The sequence below is a fragment of the Cyrtonyx montezumae genome, unplaced genomic scaffold, assembly GCF_038088225.1.
Source record: "Cyrtonyx montezumae isolate F1298 unplaced genomic scaffold, pur_monq_1.0 scaffold_8, whole genome shotgun sequence".
Classification (NCBI taxonomy): Eukaryota; Metazoa; Chordata; class Aves; order Galliformes; family Odontophoridae; genus Cyrtonyx; species Cyrtonyx montezumae.
The window spans coordinates 110,239,393-110,260,133 of record NW_027072089.1 but is presented as its reverse complement, the minus strand read 5'-3'; the positions used below and the strand labels follow the sequence as shown (position 1 = coordinate 110,260,133).

Here is a 20,741-nt window from a genome sequence, read left to right as displayed (position 1 = left end):
GGGACTAGGGCGAAGCGCGCACTCTGATTGGCTCAGCTCAAGCAAAAGCGGCCGCCCATTGGCTGCCTCGTCTGAGGCTCCGTTTGCCCAATCGGGAGAGTCGCTAAGCGAAGGGGGCGGGTTCCGCGCTTCGGGAGCGTTTGCGCGCAGAAATGTCCGCACAATAGAGCCGGCTCTTGCCGGCCTCTGATTGGGCGGTGCTGTCACAAAGGAAGCGTTTCTATTGGCTGTGGGAGGCCACCTGCTTCGGGCGTGCTGCGCCCGTTTCCTCCTCCTTTCACGCGCTGATCAGGCGAAGTTGCGAATCTTGGAAGCCTTTACGCAACTGTAGCTCTTGAGGGGTGGTTCTTTGGCCGCGCCCTGCGCAAGGAGCGTGGCGGCGGGGGCCGGGCCGCGCAGGGCGGGCGGTGCCCCGCTATGGCCCTGGGTACCGGTAGGAACGGCGGTGGGGGGCAGCGGCGAGCGGAGTGAGCGCGCCGGGGACCGGCCGCCATGGAGGGGGTGCTGTACAAGTGGACCAACTACCTGAGCGGTGAGTCGATGCAGGGTCGGGGAGGAGTTGGGTTCAGCCGCGTCTTCCCGTTCGGCAGTCCCGGCAGTGTTGCATGTGCTTTCTTTAGGCATGTATTTTCTGCCCTGAGGCCGTTGCGTTACGAGTTTATGCGATGATGCAGAAAAAAATACAGTGGTGTATTTCCCCACGGCGCTGGGGCAGGAAGCTGTATCTTTGTTATGACCTACGTGTTTACTGACAGCAAGAACGTTTCAGAAGTAGGAAACGAATTGGGTTTACCATGGGCAAAGGTTGGAGTGCCCAGATTGCCAACTGAAAGACACGTTAACTTACCTTACTGCTCAAACAAGTTACCCTGTTTCACAGTAAGAACGTTTGTTTGCTTTGTTGTAGATGAGGATAATGTGAGATAGTGTTGACTGATTTCTGCTTGGAGATAGGTTTTCCTCTGGTGTTGAGCCTCAGTTCACATTGTAATTTCTACACGTAGGTGCTCCGAGCTGCCTCTGAAATCCGACTGTAGAAAGTTTGGGCTTTAGAATTTAGACTTGTTTTATCCCCTAATACAGTGGTCACCAGACAGTGATTTCTCAATGTCATTATTACTACTATTTTTTTTAAGGTTACAGAAACTTTTCAGAGTCACAGAGGTGTAGAGATTGGGGAGTAGCTTTGGATCAGATGCTCTTTTCTACGTCTCATCCTCTGAAGCAGATTAAGCCTTAAGAGAATGGGAACCTTTGCAAGAATCGTTGCTAAAGTATTAAGTGTGGTAAAACTTTTTCACCTGGCAAATACATGATATATCTGCAAACTTCCAACTTCAAATCCTTAAACCCTGGGTATCTTAAATCTTGCAGGCATGTAAGTTAGATAGCCTCAGCCAAGTCTGTGATCAAAGCATGCAATTTGATCTGAAAAATTCCTACATTTCATCCTTTGCCAAAACCATCTCAGCGTTGCTTCTTGAAGGTTGTGAGGCTTATTGTAGCCAGCAGTCTGAGTGCTAAGAGCATCACCCTGTACCTTCCTTATGCCTCTTTGGTCCATTGTGCCACTGCCTGTGGCCTAGGCGAGCTTTGAGTTCTCTGACATGGACAGTGTCAAAGTGGATTTCTGGCCCTGTTGCTGTAATGTGGCTTTTCCCAAACAGAGGGGTTGCTGATTGCAGAACAGAGAAAAGGAGAGAGCAGAGATGTATTGCACGTGCTGGCTGCTCACTTCTGCTTGGAAGCTGCCTCCCACATGGTGCTCAAAGCTGCAAGTCACACTTATTCTTAATCACGCTCTCTGATTAATAAAATAAATTCCTTTGCTCTTTGGAGATTGTCTTGTAAAAATAAGCTGGGATTTTGGTTTCTCACAAAGTTTATAGACTGAGCAAGCTGTTATTATCCGAAGAGAAACAGGGTGGAGTCAAGGAATACCTTCCTTCAATTATGTTTATATCAGCTTGGCACTTTTGATTGATTTTTCTACTGAAATTCAATTAACTTCTCATCTTCAGCATAAGGCATGCTTTACCTGGGTTAACTGGCCCCAGGCAGGACTGAGGCTGACTCTGGAAGGAATGGGATGTATCAGCTCTTGGCTTGTGGATCAAAGGCAGCTTAGTCATTAGAAAGAAAACTGCTGACAGCCTCTGCTGATTTGCCTAGCATTCTTTATATGCTCAGGGTAGTGGCTTTGATTGGTTTTATTTTTTGTAACCTTTTCCTGGTGTTTAAGTATGCCCATAGCTGAGTAACTCTAACCCTGCCTAATTCATCTTCACCCTCACATTCATGCCAATGCTGGTGATGCTGCATCACACCACATAACCACAGCTGTCTCCTCTCACCTGCCTTTTTGGTGTGTTCTCTGTAATTTTGATCTTACACTCTGAATTCTTTTCAGCTATGCTAAGATGCCAAGAGCCAGCACCAAGCAGTAGATTTCAGGCTTCATAAAGCTTGAAGTTATTCTCATCTCTAATGATTCAGACTTCCCTAAGCAACTTGAGTGGAAAACTTGAAAAACTAACACTCTTTCAAGTGTTCATAGCTATGGATACATAGATATCCCTGGATATTTGGATGCACTGCTTAGAATGAGTCTTTGATATCAGTTTTAAGAAATCTGACCTTTCAGGATGGGGAGTACATATGCGTCTATTCAACACAAAGCTCTGAAAAACAAAGTCCTCTGTTTCTGGAGATGGAGGAAGAAATTGCAAACTGCACATTAAGTAAATATTTGATTCCCAAAAGTTTTTGTTTATCATTTTTCCCCTCTTTTTGGCTCTGGTTATAGTCCAGCTTCTGACTGCATAAAACGAGGAGGGCCTTACAGAGCGTGGCTGCTGTCAGACTGGCTGTCAGTCTTTGCATTGTGTGTAATTGTTTGCGTGATTTGACCTTTCCCATCCATTCTCCTCAAGCACACCTTCCTCACCCTCCCCTGCTTTTTCTTCACGCAGCAGTCTTGCTTCTGTCCTACCTTTTCGGAAATGAGTGCCGTGCTTTGCAGCAGAGAAGTTTGATGAGGCTGCAGGAAAGGCCAGCAGTGTCCCCTCTCTCCTCTGTAGGTGAGGGAGCTGCAGAGCAGCACAGCACTTCCCATCAGGTATGCTGCAGTACCAGTGCCTCTTCATTCTGCCCTTCTGCACAGAAATGAGCGATCACAGGGAACAGAAGCAGAAGGTGGGGCAGAACGATGGTAGAGATTGTCTTGTGTGTTTTGGTAAAGCCGTTGTGTTGACTGCGGCTAGCAGGTTAACCACAGCACGGGTCACAGACTGAAGCTGAGGAAGTGCAGACAGAAGAGGGGAATCCCTCGGAGCTGTTGATAGGTGAATGTTTTGTTGCTTAGAATCACTTAAATGAGCATGGCTGAGCAGTGAGCAGATTTGCTGCACTTTTGCTTCTGTCACTCTCAGCAATCAACCCCTACTCTGCTCTTTGTCCTTTCACCATCCCTTTTAAAAATGCCTGGTTACTGGGATGATGCTCTCCACTCCTTACAAGGGTAGCTGGCCATGGCTGTAGAACTCATTTGCAAATGCGCAGGCAGTTGCTCTGTGAAGGGAGGTTACTTTTCCAGTGATTCAAGTGCACTATCTGTTAATTTCAAGATTTCTGAGGGCTCTTGTTACTGCTACCTTTTGTCTCCATGCACATCCTCAGTCGTAAAGCTGTGGTGCAGGCATTCCTGGCATCTGCTCTCTACATGAGAGGATAACAGCTCAGGGGTGTATGAACTGTGACCTGTTCATCTGCATTTCTGCTGTCCCTCCTGGGTGGATTTTCATCCTGGCAAATTGTTTCAATACAGAGGTAAGGTTGTAAAATGCATTCCGGTGCCTCAGGTTGCACCTACATAAAATCCTTCTGTAGCCTTATAAGGCTGTTTGGAAAGAGGAGGCAGCAGTTGTGGGTGCACTTTACTTCTGTCAGGATAACCTATTACTTGTGTTGTTTCTGCAGGGGAAAAGGGAAAGTTTCAAGCGCTGTCTGTGCAGAGTACTCTTCCTCTAAATGCTATTCCTGAGTGATAGCATTAAAAGTATGGCCATAATTCTCATAAGAGGTAAAATGAATTCTTAAAATCAGAACTGTTAAGATTTATTGTGTGTGTTCCTAATATTTGAGATTGCTAACAAGTTGAGGTTTTGGAACCTGTTTTGTCATTTTCAGCATGAAGATTTTTATTGCCTTTCTTCAACAGAGAAGTCCATGTCCTTCACATATTAGTGTGTGTTAAGATCAGTAGTGTTGCTTATGGGCTGACATAGAATATTTGTGTTGCGCAGCTGAGGAAGTGCAGGAGGAAGTTTATCAGCACAGCCTGGGACAGCTCAGCAAGGTCACAGTCAGCTGAAACTGAGATCTCTTGACACAATCCTGTGTTTTGATTGTTGGAGATGCATCCTCTAACTAATTTTCTTCATCATTGGAAGGCAGGCATTTTGTAAGTAACGGTTTCATGATGAGAAGATGGTGTATTCTGGGCAACAGCTGCTACATAAGCAAGCAGGGACAGACTGGGCTTCAGCGAAGACCCAGACTTTATATTACATTCATAGACTTGTATTAGCACTGGCAACAGGACCTACGATAGCTTTTCACCTTTGGTTTGCAAGCTGGCAGCACTGCCTTGGGCTTGTTTGAGCTTTTCCAAAAGCTCTCATCAGGCTGTCAGCCTTGGGCACAGTGTCAGGCAGAAGCTGTCATTCTTGGGTGTTGGGAGATAAAAATGGTGGGTGAGGATATTTTGAACATTGCTTACCCTATCTGGGGTGGGATGGATGAAGAGATGGACGTTGCTTGCACTTGCTGTGAGATGTTTCTCTTGACTTTGCAATGAACAAGTGCTGTGGGCTGCCACAGAGCTGTGTTGCTGGCCTGGGAGGTTAGCAGTGGGGATGTGATGTAGGTTCTTATTAGGTGGATGTTGCTGTAATGTGAAAGGTTTGTAGTTATCTCCTGTCCGCACTTAAAATCTGAATTCAAGTCTGAGAAACCCAAGGATAATTTTTTGTATATGTTTTGGGTTTTTTTGTTTGTTTTTCTGAAGACTTACGTTGAAACTCAAGAAATTAGTAAGCATAAACTATTAAAAAATTCTCCTAGGAATCAAGTAGTGATAAAAGCCTCTGTGTCTTGCCTTTGTGCCTTTTAGAAATGCAACTCAAACTGGCATCTCTTAATTGCAGCTTGTTTTCCAGGTCATCAGTTTGACTTCCCGGGTATGTAATTCTCCCAGATGGTTTGGCTTTGTACATGTCTGACATGATCTACATGTCTTCAAATGTGGGTTGGTTGTTTTTTGTTTTGTTTTGTTTTTTTTTTGTTTCTCCAGGCTTGGCACTTTGGAACCAGAGCTTTCTGGAGTCTGAATTGTGTAACATTAAAGTTTGAATTATGGCCACATTTCAGCTGTGTTATCAACAGATGTCAAGTTTACTCAGCGATAGCCTCATCCAGACTTCCTGAAGTGTAGTGATGGAAGTAGGCAGATCTCTCAGACAGGGGAAACTGCTTAAATATTTGTTTCTGTAGTGGACAATATTTGGTCTTTCAGGCTCTCCAGGTACTAACTTTAAGTTTCACAAAGAACTGCCGTCTGTGTTAGGACCAGTGTCTGTTGGGTTTTCATTGTTACTGGCCCTCTGCCTGTAAGACAAGCTGTGGAAGCAGGAGCTGCATTTTGTCCTGCCTGTGCACCAGCGATATGAATGGGCTCAGTAAATTTTTCTCTTGTGTTAGTGCTCTCACCAAAGGTTTAGCTTTAACTTTCCATCTCGGATAAAGCCTGTATTCCAGCAATTGCAGTTGTCCTACTAGAGTGTATCGGTAGAGAATAAAACTGAATCAAGCCAAGATTTGTGCTCATGGAAATATCTTTTTGCTGCTTTTTCTTTCTTTGCTTTCTTTCTCTGCTCTTTGCTTGTTTGTGAGTGCGAAGCACTTGTAATTGAAGATCGTATCCCTGTTGCACAGTACAGGATTTGTCAGCCACACACTATTTTTAGCTGGTTGTTTAGGATAACCTTCCGGTGGTATTGAGAACCAGGTGGTTAGTGCATCTTCTGACAGGATCCCGCTGTGATTGGGGTTTCATTTTTTTTAATTGTTTACTTTTACCGAAGTGCATTTTTATTAGAGTAATGATTGTGTTTAGAAGATGTATGCTCCTCAGGTGAACAGTTGTCTATCTTTGTACTTATAATACTTTCTTAATAAAGAAGAGTTAGGTGCAGCAAAGCAAGATAGATAATCACTGATACTGCAGATAAACCCCAAACAAACAAAAAGCTCAACAAAATATATTGACCCATGGCATTTTTAACCAGCTTCTGAAATGACAGGAGCAGAGTGCTTTGCATGTTGGCTAACTGATAGCTTAGCCTTTGATTGATGAGATGCAATTTAGTAGAGCATCAGCTGCAATTGTAGGCTGCGTGAGCAAAGCTGAAATAGTTTGTGTGCACCAGCAGGATCTCCAGACTGAATTAGAGGCTTGTATTGACTGTGACACTGTGTTATTTAAAGGACTGGATCTGTGCCATCGAGTGTCTGAAGCAATGAACTGCTACTCACTGCTGAACAATCACCTCCTTTTTGTGAGCTCCTCCATACAAATAATGATTTTAGGATACTTTATTTATTTTGGTGACAAGACAAATAAAAACCAACCTTGTTGTTTTCTTTCTTTCTTTTTTCTTCTAGAAGTTTCAATCTTTGTATTTTTTACCATTCAAACAAAATAAAGAACTTCAGAGAATGCTTCAGCATTTACAACACTTCTTCATTCTAGAAATGAGTGGAGGAACACTGGAAGAGAATGAAGAAGGGTGTATGTTTAATTTGTTTTCCCATTTCCCCAAAGATTCAGTAATGGATAGACCAGACTGTCCTTTGTGCCGTGGTACTGCTTATACACAAAACAAAACCCGTCTACTATCTACCTTGGGCTTTAGGGCTTTCTAAGCATGAACCAAGTCATGCTTGGCTACAGTATTGGCTTAAAGCTAGCTGATTAGGAGCAGTCATTCCTCCAATGAGATGTGCTCAGGCTCTTGGGGTGTTGTGCGTGGTGGCCATGTCTTTTCCAGTTATATTGCTGACCCAGTGTGAGAACATGTGTATCTCAGCTTTGGCCCTGGCCAGAGAAGCTTGTTGCAGCTCAGTAATGAAAGCTGATTTGCTCCAGTGACGTTACTCTCTTAAATCTTAGGTTAATGAGCTTTTAGTTTTTAATTAGAAGTAAATGGTGGCTACTCTGTCGTGTTTATTTGTGTTTTTTTCACACTGGTGAAGTACTTTCAGAAGAAGAAAACAGAAGGGATAATTTAATTCTAAAGTTGGGCAGTAGGGTGAGCAAAAGCAGTGCTCAAAAACTATTTGTTTTGGTCTAGCCTGATGTTTTCATTGTTCTCCTGGAATGGATCCAGAAGCACAAGTTAATAATTACAGACTGCTATTTATAGGGACAGCATGGGACCTTCAAGAGCTATTGAGAAAAGCTTTGTTAAAAGACAACTTTCAGAAATCAGTTTATCCCCTCTCTTTCCCTTGATTTAATGTCTTCTTGCCCTTTGTTTCTGAAGGTAGTTGGACTGGGCCTTTCTGAAGGGAGGAAGATACATAAGGCAAGACAGCTGTGGTGACTTCTGGAGAGAATGAAGGGGTGGATTGAGGAGAAGTGGATGGAACTGAGAGATGGTGGTCTGAGAAGGTGCTTCGAGGAGAGAAAAGAGTCAGTGATTCCATGCTAGTATAACTACTGAAAATGGCATATGGCATTTCAGGAACATATCTCTCGAGTGTAGCTGACAGCCTTCAAGTCCAGCTGCCTGCAGGAAGTACACTGCTGGCAAGCAGTGGTTGTAGAGTACTACATCCAGGCCTGTCACAATCTTACCTCTTCAAACAATTTATTTTTCCCAGGAAAACAGAGAATCTTTGGGGCCTTATTTGCAGCAAGTCTTGAATTAGAGAGGTGGTGGAACTGCAGGGGATGCAATAACTGAGAAAAATGCAATTTTGTCTTTTAGGCTGGCAGCCTCGTTGGTTTCTTCTCTGTGGTGGTATCTTGTCCTACTATGATTCTCAGGAAGATGCCTGGAAAGGTTGCAAGGGAAGCATCCAAATGGCTGTGTGTGAGATTCAAGGTAAGCCAGATGCAGTGACACAACTGCACAAGGTTTGGCAAATAAGCATATGTTGCATTTTAGATGAGATTTCAGGTCCTGAGAGCTGTTTGTGCTCTTATCTTGATGTTATGTATTTCTAACTGAACTTATATACAAGTTTTCATTCTGTAATATTTTGAAAATGTTACAAGAGCTGCAAGTCTCTAATACAGTGGATATTCTACATGGAGGTGTGTTGCTGTTTTTTCATGAGCCACGGTGGAAGAACACACAGCTTCAAGTGTTTCTTCCTGTGCACAAGGTGCTAAGACTAGAAATATGGGTAATAAACTTTGATGTTGCTTACTCAGATGGGTTTACTTGCCACACCTTTGAGGTGTGGCTTCTAAATGCTACTGTACTGATCACAAAGCTGTCTCATAGTCTCTTGTCCCACAGCTGTACACATGTCCTGTCTAATTCTCTTGCTCAGCAGAGAAGTAACAAAATGGCAATGGGGGAGTTCTGATGCTACAGATTCCTACTCTTCCATCAGGGTTTGACGTGCCACCTAGCATATCTGTTGGGATTTTCATTTGGGCTGCGAAGGGTGGAGGAGCTGGCCTGAAATCTGTGTTGCTTTCAGTTCATCCTGTAGATAACACACGAATGGACCTGATCATCCCAGGGGAACAATACTTCTATTTGAAAGCAAGAAATGCAGTTGAGAGGCAAAAGTGGCTGGTTGCACTAGGAACTGCCAAAGCCTGTCTGACAGACAGCAGGACGCAAAAGGAAAAAGGCAAGAAACCCCTTTTTCTGACACATATGTCTGTGTTTGATTTCCCCATCCCCTAGTAGGTGAAATACGAAGATGACAAAATCAGTACTTGATCTCTGTGTCCAACTTGTGCTTCAGGCCTTTGGTGCTGAAAAACACCAAGACCTGGGAGCTCTAGGTAGTGATTCAGGTGTTAGCTCTCACTGCAGGGATTTGAATACTTTTCCCTAAAACATGCTATGCCTAAATATTCCAAAAATTGTGCTGATGGCTTCCTTGAGTACAAGAAGAGCACACAAAATGCCATTGATAGAAGACAAAATATCTTTATTTAGGGGTGATGGAGTACTGGAGCAGGAAGTGCACAGAGTTTGTGAAGTCCAGCATTTGCAATATTCAGGACCTATCTAGATTTGACCCTGAGCAACTTGCACTAGTTATTCCTTCTTTAAACAGAGGAGTCAGTCTAGCTGATCTCTCCTAGCCTAAACTATTCTGTGACTCAAGGATATACACTGTTTTGTGCTTTCAAGTGGATGTCTTTTCCCTCCAGTGTTTTCTGCTCAGAACGTAGAATCCCAGTTTTTTAACTCACAGTTAAATTTCACTAAGTTTGCTTCTTAGTGAAAACAAACAAACAAAAATATTGTATGTAGGGATTTTGTCTTATTTAAAAGGTCCATAGAAGTAAAATGTTGTCTACTGTTTTTTTTTTTTCTGTGTTGTAAGCCTAGGAACTTGCTGATCCTGCCTATGGCAGCAAATAGTGAAATGTTATCTGTTACAAGTATAATTTTTGGCCAATCTGTCCCATCTTTTTGAATTTATAGAAAATGTTTTGAAACACAGTAGTATTGATTGAATTAGATTGGATAATAGCATTTCAGCAGCTTTACAAAGTCACGTGCTGCAAGATGGATACACCGGATTCAACGTTACTTTTTTTTTTTTTCATTTTTAGAGTTCACTGAAAACACAGAAGCCTTGAAGACTAAAATGTCTGAACTTAGACTGTACTGTAACCTTCTTGTTCAGCAAGTGTGTAAAACTAAGGAAGCCAGCATTTCTGCTGTATCAGAACCAGAGGTACACCTCTATTTTTGATGTAGACCCCTTCTATAAAGACTTAAGCTTTCTGAACTCTTCTGGTTAGCAAGTGTAGTATTTGTTCACACTTACTGTTGCACTGTCTTTCTGCAGAGGACATTTGGGAAATTGCATACCTGCACAACATTTCTTGTTTAAATTAAGTAATACTGTATTGTTGTTGGCAGTGTGTTACTTCACTCGGTGTGTTTTTTAGTTGCAGTAATTCTTTTCTAGTTTGTGGGATTTTTGAAGTTACTGTTAATTTCAGATTATTCTGTCTCATTTGTTTGCTTTCATTTCTGTTGTCTGTGATGCCTACTGGAGTACCACTGTTGAATACATTAAGGCTTGCATTTAATATATTTTTAACATCAGAGATGAGAAATGTAAAAGGCATAGATGTTAAAGTACAAGCCTACTCTGCTTGTTTTAGAGAGAGATTGACAAAAGTGGCAATGATGTAAAGGGCCATAGGCCTGGTAAAACAGGGATGCCAGTTCTCTCAGCTGCTGACACTTTGCATTTACAAAATAATCATACCTGTATGAGTTATGGGCTTTGTAGGTGTTAGTTGGTCCAAGCTGATCTTTTGTGGTGTGTCTGTGTGTTCCAATTGGTTTATTCCTACAGAGTGGGATTGACATGGGAGCTCTGTTGAAATCAACCTGTGACACTTTCCTGAAGACTCTTGAAGAATGTATGCAAATTGCAAATACTGCCTTTACTTCTGAGTTATTACATCAGACCCCTCCTGGATCCCCACATTTAGCAGTTCTCAGAACAAACAAGGTAATGGCCAATACCTTTCTCTGTCGGTCTTAGTGTGGAAGACGCCAATTTTTAAAGAAGCATTTGTGGAAGCAGGTAAAGCAGTCTCATAACTTTTAATGATAGGTGAAAGCTGTTAACCATTAACTTTCAGGGTCTGATCCAGCTGCAGAAGTTGTGTTTAAAATATCCTAGATTTATAGCCAGGATGGTCCATTGTGGGAGCTCACAGCAGTTAATACTCCTAAGTTACTGCAGCATCACATCTGTCTTAATGTGCCAACAGGAGCTGATAAACATATCTTCTTTAATGACTTTCTCGAGTCTTGAATCCATGACTACCAATGTAAAATTGGAGCATCTCTGGCAAACAGCAGGTTAAGGTGTATGTAGGAATACAGATGCTTCACTGCACCTGGGAAGTGAGTTCACTTTGCTATCTGCTGTCTGGCTTCATATTTCTTATCATAGTTTCTCAGATATTTTTTTCAAGTAAAGATGTCAGAGCAAGGAAAACACTTTGCTGACACATGCTACGTAACTAAATTCTGAAAGAAATATTCTTTTTTCTTTTTTTTTTTCCTCTTTCTAACATAATGATGTTGTCATATTTTTCATACTGATCTGTATATTGCTTTTGGGTCTATGCCTAGCTTTTCTGCTGGCTGCAGTTTGGATTTGTTAAAATGAGGAATTCAAGAAACGCAATACAATCTTATTACAAAGAGTGTCTCCCCACCCACTCCCTCTTATCTTACAGATAAGACATTCGGTCTTGTCCAGTCATACCTCAACAGAAAGGTATAATGAATCTTTACTGTAAATCTTCTTCTAGTCTGTTTTTGGTAGTGTCTGTTCTTTCCATATTTTTACTATGATTTTACCAGTAGTGAGTACAGGTAGAATTACAGTGTTCTGAGCTGTGTATTTGGAAACTGATGCAACAGAAAGGAGTTAGCTCATTCCACTTCATGTCTTTTCTTTCTCAAACTTTTCCCTTTTATTTTTCTCTTCCCCAGCCATCCACTGTGTGACTTCCTGGCCAGTAACCAGCCATCTCTTTCTGCCTCAGTACTCTTCCCTACATCTTAGGTTCCACTCCATAAGCTCATAAAGTCATTGAGGGAGAGCGAGCTATATTATTTATGGCATAAATATTATGAAATGTCAAGAAGTGTCTTTATATACATAATATTTAGAAGCGCTAACACAGGGATGTTTTTTAGTCACAATACCTGCCTGTTTTCTTTTTTTTTTTTTTTTGTACTGAACTTTTTTGATTGCATCTCTTTTTAATACAGATCATTACTGCTATATTTCATATTCTGAAAACTGAGGTTGTTAATATCCTACTTGCTGTGGACAGCTGGCCTGGTTCCTTTTGTTGTTGTAGGGAAGTTATTTTTCTCAGAGCAGTCTGTGACAACATGCAATTTCTGGCAACTGTTTTTTCTGTATTGTTGTTTTTTTGTTTTAACAGGAAGAATCTTACGAAGCACTGTTTCATACTAACCAATATTCCCTCCCTTCCTTCAGGCAGATGGAATTGAATCCTTGTGAAAATGGCTCTGTGAAAGCAGAAGTTAACCAGCAAGAGCAAGCCCTTATAAAAAATCTAGCATGTTTAAACTTAGAAACAAATGAGATGAACTGTGATGTTTCTGTTGAGGATCATATAAAAGAAGATTTGGCAGGTAAGTATGTGTATCATCTTTTACCTAGCATTGTCATTCTTTAGGTATAAGTGGAGGGTGGTGTAGGCTGCCTTTGAGAGTGCTGCTGATGTTTTGCTTCACGGGAGAGGAAATGTCAGTGTAGTTTAGTCTGATACCTGCCCGTTGTCAAGTCAACTCAGCCTAGTTCCTTCCCTCGTTGATAGTTACCTTAGGACTGAATGGGGAAGAAATAAAAAGTTCTTTTTGGACAGGTGCAGGCTTCTCTAGATGCTGACTGACGTGAGCACCAATATGTTCTGGCAGAGCTTGGGCTCTTCTTGACCTGTGAGCAGATACTTACTTCCCAGAGGCTTTCTGCTAGGAAAGCCAGCACCTCTGCTAGTATATGTGGTTGCCCTGTTAGAAAGGAGCATTGAAATTTTATGTGCCTGTGTCAGAGTGATTGACCTTGTATTTGCTACTGATTGCTCTGACAAATATTTATGGAAAACTAAACCTTTTTTCTTTCCAACAGAGTATATTAGAAAGTACCTCTTATTCTGCCTGGTCTGAAAAAAGATGTTTGCCCCCAGTATTTTTCTGAGCTGCCATGAAATCAAGCTGATTAAAATCTTCTCTATGGATTTGATTTCTCTATAGATTTGAAGTACTGTAACATGTCTTCATCTCAGAGCTTTTGCTCTTTTTGTCACTTAGGGTTTACTGTCTGAAACGAGTATTTCAGAAGACCCTGGTCTTTATGCATGGTATTCCTCTGGAGTCTCTGTGGACGTGGGCTGTTTCTTTACTCTGACTCGTGCATTTTTTCAGGACAGATCAGTGACATCCTACAATCTCTAGTTTCTTACCAGAGTTTATTTGCTTGGAAGTGAGGGACAGATGGGTTGAGGCCATTTTTCTCTTTTTTTTTTTTTGCCCTGAGGAACTCAGGTGAAGTCTCATTGCTCTTTTAGCAGATGCAAATGGTTTCTTTCACCCAGCACACATTTCAGGCTTATTTAGTGGTTCTGCAGATTATTGAAATTGCTACAAACTTGCTTTCAGGCTATCTTCAGAGGAAGAGAGTTTTTTGCAGCTGAATCTCTTCTGCTAGAAGTTTAATTTCACTTCAAGTCTATAAATCTTCACTGGCATTTGAAAGTATTCCGTTTCTGGAGAGACGAGTTCCCTGAGAAATTCTGGATATTTGTTAGATGTTGTGGCAGTAGAATGTGCTTTGGCCTATGGCCTGTACACTGCAGATGCTGTGAATGTACATTTTTGCTTCTCAGATTGTTACCTGCATTTTTCTATGAGGTCAGAAAGTCTTGCCATGCATGGATGTGACCTTTCTTTGGGTATATAAGACTTAGATAGGTCTGGCTTTGGAAGTGCTTGTGCAGTCCTCTGTATGAAGCAGATGCACTTGACCCTAAAGAAGAAATAAAATAAACCACAGTGGGGGAAAAGACAACAGGATCTTTTTCTGTGAAACTTCAGGGATATTATTTCAAATCACAAGAATATAGCAACCTTTAATATCATCGCAATACCTGCCTAAATAGGTAGTTTACTTATATACCAGGAAATACAACCAAGTCAGATTCTGAAAATGGGCAGTGCTGCTTATCAGTACGGGGGAAGCTATTGCTGGGCGAGATCTACTTTCTTTCTAACAGATGAGTCCATACTGATTTGCACAGGATTGCTTTTTCAGAGCTCTTCTCTAATAAGACTGCCCTTGCTGAGGATGCATGAGTTTGCTGACATTGCAGCCTGGTGCTTGGTTTGGTTGATTAAAAATAGTGGGGAGGGGACTGGTCTAAGTGTTGTCTTAGCAGCTGAGAGCAGTAGAAGTGCAGTATCATGATGCTGGCAGGGAAAAGTTACATGATCCGGATATCCTAATGCCTTCCTTCAAACTGGACACATCTTGAGGAACAGTAACAGTACTACTGGTATGTGGCTGTTTTATTTTTCTATTTATGTTATTCTTTTGTTTCCTTTGAATTTAAGGCATTAAGGAACATGGAGAGAACAAGCTGCAAGCTGTAGAAAGCCTTGATGCCCACCAATTGCTGCAGTCAGAAACAAATTCTTTAAGCAAATCGACTCTGTGTGAGGAAGATGAAAATGAAAATGGGTTTCCTACTTTCTTCAGTGTCATGAGCAATAGGTAGTATATATTATATAAATAGTAAATATTGCAGATTTAAATCACGAGGATAATTAAACTTCTTAAGCCTTTAATTGACTCAGTTTCAAGTCTGTTCTGTCTGTAAAGCTGTGTTTGCTGGAATAATATGTAACAAAAATGCATACAGTGCAGAAGTGGATGAAGATGTCCTTTGTAAAATCACTTGTACAGAGTGGAGTGGGAGGGTTTTTCCCTTGTTTGTAATTACATGATTCACATGCCACCAGATGTGTATTTTCTGCAGTCAGTAAATGATTAAAATAAAAGCCATGATGGTGGTTTAATATGTATAAATTATATTTCTGTTCAAATTAAGTAAGCATGAAACATAGTTCTGGTTTTTAGTAGTTGCAGGAAAGGCATTGTTAAAGTAACAGTTTTTCCTGCTTGTCTTGAACACTAGGTTCAGTGATATCAAACTTCAGGAGGAAGAGGGCATACCAACAGAAGAGTTTCTGGAGTCATGTTATGCAATTGTGCCCGTTCTGGGTAAGCAGCTTCTTTTCATGCTGTGGTACCTCTCAGTCCTTTTATCTGCCACCAGCTGGGAGCAGTTGTTCTGGCAGATTTTTTACTTCTCTGAATTAAGGTAATATAAGTAGTTCCTACAGCAGAGTTAATGTTACTGATACTTGGAGATGTTTCTCATTCTTGCTCTTTATAGAGGATCTTCTCTTCTTTAGACAGGACCCGTGTATAAGTTGTCTGGAAATCTATGGGTATATCTGGAAGGGTAATTTTTTTTCCTTGAAAGAACAGCATATAATTCCTTATGCATCCAGTACAGCTGTCTGCACACCATCAGCTATACTATCTATTGTCACTCTTTGATTCTCTCCCCATGCCCCAAGTTGTTCTCTTTCCAGCTGGTGCAGTTCTTCACCTCCTTTGCTCTTGAGTCTAGCAGTGGCTATGAAGTCCTTATAAGTGTGCATCCTCCTGAGGACTCAGCATGGGGAAGTCTATGTATTTTAACTCTTGTACCAGCCAGTACAGATTTGTTCTCCACCAGAGAAGGAGTTCAGCTTATGTTGTTCTACTAGATGCTCCTACTTTTTAGAGGGATTATTAAGACAATAAATACAACTGTTACTAGGACATGAGGGCTGAAAAGATTCATAATTCTAAAGTATGTACCCTTTTTTTTTCCTATAGACAAGTTGGGACCAACTGTTTTTGCTCCTGTTAAAATGGATTTTGTAGGTAACATCAAGGTAACTGTTGATTTTTAACATTGCCTTTTCAAACAAAATACCTATCTTAGCTACCATACCCCAAGAATTTTTGTCATAGTAGTCAATACTGGAAGGCCTTCTCTTCATCTTATATCTAAGTAAGGCTCACTGTAAGCTGTATGACATTAATAAAATGAATGGCCAGAACTGGATTGCCAGATCAAAATGCTGAATTGTCCCTAATTACTGTAAGTACATGCTGTGTTTAGTAAATCCAACTGTTGTGCATGTCCAAACTTGGAAAATACCTAATTGACTACCACGTAAAAAGTCTATTACATAATGTTTATGACTTTGATTCTGAGCTGAAAAGATCATAAGTCATAATGTGGTAATACCAATATTAACTTTAGACTGCAGGACAAACAGGAAAGCAATACTTGTCCTCAGCCAAGAGGGAGCAGATTATCTCATTAAGAACCAGTTTCTCAGCAGCTGCAAATCAAGAAGGAATCCTTCAGCTTAGGTTCTCCTGAAAGTTCTTCCAGCTCTAAATCTGAAAAGGTTTGCTAGTTATGCATGAGATGTGTTCACAGTGAGACACCTCATAGCTTTTTTTTCAAGAATTAAAAAAAAGGAAAAGCAAAACATATCTCTTGAGTATGTGATAACAAACACTGGAAGAATGCTGTTCAGAAAAGAAAATTAACATCCTTGAATGAGACACTTGCTTCTGTTTGTGTTGTTGGGTGGGCTTACAGTAGGAGCCAAGTCCTGCTACGGGTAGAACCAGGTAATGCTGTGGTGCAAGGGTGATCCAGCAGATCTGTGGTCTCACTTGAGCTGCAGGCCCCTCTTGGCTAGCCAGGTGTGTATGGGTCTGTGTGCAGCCATGGGGAACGCATTGCATAAGTCTCAGCTGCCCAGTGCACGGAATCACAGAATCACCAAGGCTGAAAAACCTCTAAGATCATCCAGTCCAACCACCCACCTATTGCCAGTGTTTCCCACTAAACCATGTCCCTCAGTACAACATTGAAATGACACGTAATGAGCCTAAGAGGATGGGACTGATTGTTGGGAGGATCTGTACTATCTCTCTGCAGGAAAGAAGTATGATAAATAGCTGGTATGCATGGGATAGGGTGCTGTTTGGTCTTAAAAACATAAAGCTTTGCCTTTTGTGTTGTTTTTTTTTTTTTTTTCTCCAGAAAATAAACCAGAAATTTATGACCAACAAAGAAGAGTTTGATACCCTGCAGAAGATAGTGCTCCATGAAGTCAATGCAGGCGTAGCACAAGTCAGAAACTCTGCTACAGAGGCACTTCTGTGGCTGAAAAGGTAACAGCTTCATATCTATTTCAGCTCAAACCATCAGAGTGCAACAGAGGGCCAGAACAAGCGTATATATATGGAACAAATTAGTTACTTTCTCAGGCTCCGTTTACATTGACTAGGCTCAAGATTAATGTATTATCTGTAGTCGTGTCACCACAACTACACCAGAAGACCTGAAAAAGTAATCACAGCCTTTTTTCTGTATAAAAGTAAAAACAGAACAGGTTACAGGAAATGACTGTTCCTGATGGGCCAGTACATCAGGCAGATGATTTCAGACTTCAGCACAAGTGTTTTAGTGAAGTGGTTCTATTCCTTAGGCTGAAGTGAGGCTGGAGGACATGGCTATGTTTCTTTGTTCAGATTGAAAATGGCTCAGTAATTCTGAGTCTTACAAGCACTGGGAGTTGAATTGGCTCCAGAGTATCCCTCTGATATGTAGAAATGAGAAGCTGACTGTATATTGACATTACAAAACCTCCAAAATTGTACTGCAAACTGTGGGGCCTACTTTGTTATATATGTGATTTCTCTTTTTTTCTGGGATTCATCCTGGCAGAGGCTTAAAGTTCTTGAAGGGGTTTTTGACAGAAGTGAAGAATGGAGAAAAAAATATCCAAACAGCTCTCAGTAAGTATCAGTTGCTTTATTCTTCATGTGCCTCTAAATTTACATATTTAGCTATCTTCCTTCTTGTTTTGAATGTGTTTTCTTTTCTTCAGTGATTAATAATATGAATAATCTCCAAGACACAATGTCTTCTGAAACCTTGTTTTTTGAAAATGACAGTCATCAAGCAGGTTGCTTAAATAACTGGTGAATTGGCATACTTCTGGCAAGAGAGGCAGATATATCTTAGGAGAAAAGTGCAACCGTTCTCAACCAATCTCAACCATTTTCTCCACTGATATGCAGTGAGAGCATTCCCAAATTCACAGTTGCTGTTCTGTTTCTTCAGTTCCTTGTGAAGTTGGCCATTGCTCTTTGAAATCCCCTCTTTGCCAGTATGGATGTGACTTGTCTGTCTAATAGAAGGAATACTGTAAGAGAGGAAAAGGAATTACTCCAAGAGCATGGTTTTTGTCACTTACTGGGTCAGGCTAGTGACCACAGCAAGTACAGCACTGAACTAAGAACTAAATAGTAGAAGAAAAGTTAGTTTTGAGGCACAGCTAATCAAATAATTACCTTTGCCTTCCAGGCTGCTATAACACTTAGTTGCTATGGATCACTTAGAGTGGTCTGACAGCATAGCTGAGACCCCAGTGCAGAATCTTGATCTGCCACTCCTTTTTTCCTTCCTTTCAGTCCTAACTTCAATGCTTAGAGCAATCATTTGCATCAAGCAGTGATATTATATCCTTGACTAGTTGTTCCTAAGCTGTAGTATCTCTTGGTGATGCAAACCTAAATGCCATACCTGTATCTCTTTTCTTTTTGTTTACTTTAAGACAATGCTTATGGAAAGACATTACGGCAGCACCATGGTTGGGTTGTCCGTGGGGTCTTTGCGGTAAGTGCTTCTCTCAGTTACAGTTATACCTGGGGGGTCCTGTTATTGAGAGCATCTATTATTTTTAATTAACATGGTATTAAAAATAGAAGCATTAAAATAAGTTGATTCCTTTGTCGGATCTTATCCTCAGAGTGAGGACTGTAGCTGTCACGGTATTTAGCATTGAACTTTCAGGTTGGAACTTGTTTTCTGGACCTGAACTGGATTGTTTTTCCATGTGTATTGTTTTTATTGTGTGTGTTTTGCACTTCAGTCACGCAGGCCTGCTAAAATAAGTGAACTTTTGAGATGGCTTATTTGAGGATTTATCTATCTTTGAGTACGAGCATTCAAGAAGGGCTGAGGCACATTGTGGCTGGAGTTGAATGTATTGGCTCCGGTTGCTTATTTTTTGTCCAGTCTGCCAGCTCCCCCTCGTGTCTTTCACTGGAAATTATTACTGAGACTATAAAAAGGAATGCCTCAGCCAGCTGATCACAACTGAGATTGGGAGAAGCAGGAATACTGGGAAGAATTTTCAAAAAAGCATTTTGAGAGTGGGACTTCAGTGCTGTAGTGTGTGATTCTGGGTGCTTCCCTAACAATCTAGACTTAGTTGGTTTCTGTTTAATTAACATCTGATGTTTGTTCTATATTTGTACAAAATAGGATAAATTGACATTTCCTAAAGACACCTCTGATTATGTCTTAAACTGAAGATCTACACAGAGTTAATAAAAATGTTAGTTTCTTTATCAGTTAAAAACCTTAACATATCCATGTATGTGTCAGCATATTAAATCTAGGCAATCTAAGTGTGAAGAGAGATGCCTTAGAAATTTTTCACAGCTTCACTTGGGTATATTTTCGTGTTCCGTTTGGCAAATCTAAAAGCTTTGTTTCCCTTCCCAGTTAGCTTTAAGGGCAGCTCCAACCTACGAAGATTTTGTAGCAGCTCTGTCTGTAGAAGACTGTGATCCTCAGGAGGAAACATTTTACAAAGCAATGCAGAGGGACCTCAACATTTACTTACCAGCCATGGAAAAGCAGCTAAATATCTTGGACACTCTGTATGAAGTACATGGTTTGGAGTCAGATGAGGTGGTATGACTACAATAAGACAACGTCTTAAAACTTCAGGGACTGTGTCTGTTAAAGATATTTTTGAAGATAATTTCTGTTCATTGTAGCTTTTCAGGTGGGAGAGGTGTGAGTGTTCGGGGGGAAGGATATGTATGGTTTTCTTGTTGTGCTTGTTCTGTGTTTAAATACAGAGGTATCGTTTCTTCTTGGGTTATAACTATGTCTGTGATGAATGTTTTGGACTGTTTCTCACTTGCCTCACTCCCTGTTCCCTTCACCTTGTAAAAGTAGCAGAGCAGAATTTGCCCTTTGCTTCCACGCTTTGCGTGGGAGCTGCACATGCAGCAGTGCTGTCACGATGTCCACATGGCACCAAGCAGGCATTGCTGGCTCGGACTCTCCCATGCCCTGTGCTGCCCACTCTAGTGGGCATTATTGTTACCCTGGTAGCAGAAGAGAAGAGTGGTTAAATGCCAGCTTAACAGGTATGCAGTGAATTTTTACCTTATTTTGGGTTGAAGCTTTTTTGTTTGTTTGTTAGTGCAGCATCTCCACAAATATTAGAGATATTCACCATGAGCACATGTGGCTGGTGATCTGAGCTTCCACTGGGAACCAGCCTTGGAAACTAGTGATTGTGTTCTGTCCCAGCTTCCTGTACACGCTGTGTTTCCCTTCTGGCTCCTGACTGAACCAAATCTAAAGGAAATTTCCACTAGTGCCCTTCATGGCAAGGGGATGCTCCTGCCCACGTTGCCTGAGATGAGTGTGCTGCACCATATATTGTGGTGCAGAAAGGAAATGTGTGTGTGTGACAAGAAGAGGGGAAGCTGTGAGCATGGTGTGCCATTCTCTCTGCACTGGTACCACCATTGTTCCCTCTGCCCCATGTTGTCCCACTGCTGGGTCTGGTGAGCCAAAGCCTCAGCTGGCACAGACTGGAAGAGCCCAGCCAGTTTCATTGTGTTTTATGCATGCAATTGAAAATATGTCCATCATCCTGGTTTACTAAAGTGTTTGTTTTCTGTAT

The 20,741-nt window shown here is 41.3% G+C and overlaps 1 protein-coding gene across 1 annotated transcript; it reads left to right on the top strand.

Moving 5' to 3' along the window:
* Positions 1 to 483: 483 nt before the first annotated feature.
* Positions 484 to 20,377, top strand: PLEKHA8 (pleckstrin homology domain containing A8). The gene is made up of 14 exons (XM_065752518.1): positions 484 to 532; positions 8,052 to 8,168; positions 8,776 to 8,931; positions 9,872 to 9,996; positions 10,630 to 10,788; positions 11,528 to 11,568; positions 12,304 to 12,461; positions 14,439 to 14,598; positions 15,023 to 15,108; positions 15,775 to 15,833; positions 17,006 to 17,136; positions 17,693 to 17,763; positions 18,585 to 18,646; positions 19,541 to 20,377. Exons 1-14 carry the CDS (start codon positions 493 to 495, stop codon positions 19,736 to 19,738), a joined length of 1,563 nt encoding a protein of 520 aa, XP_065608590.1. The 5' UTR covers positions 484 to 492; the 3' UTR covers positions 19,739 to 20,377.
* Positions 20,378 to 20,741: the final 364 nt, after the last annotated feature.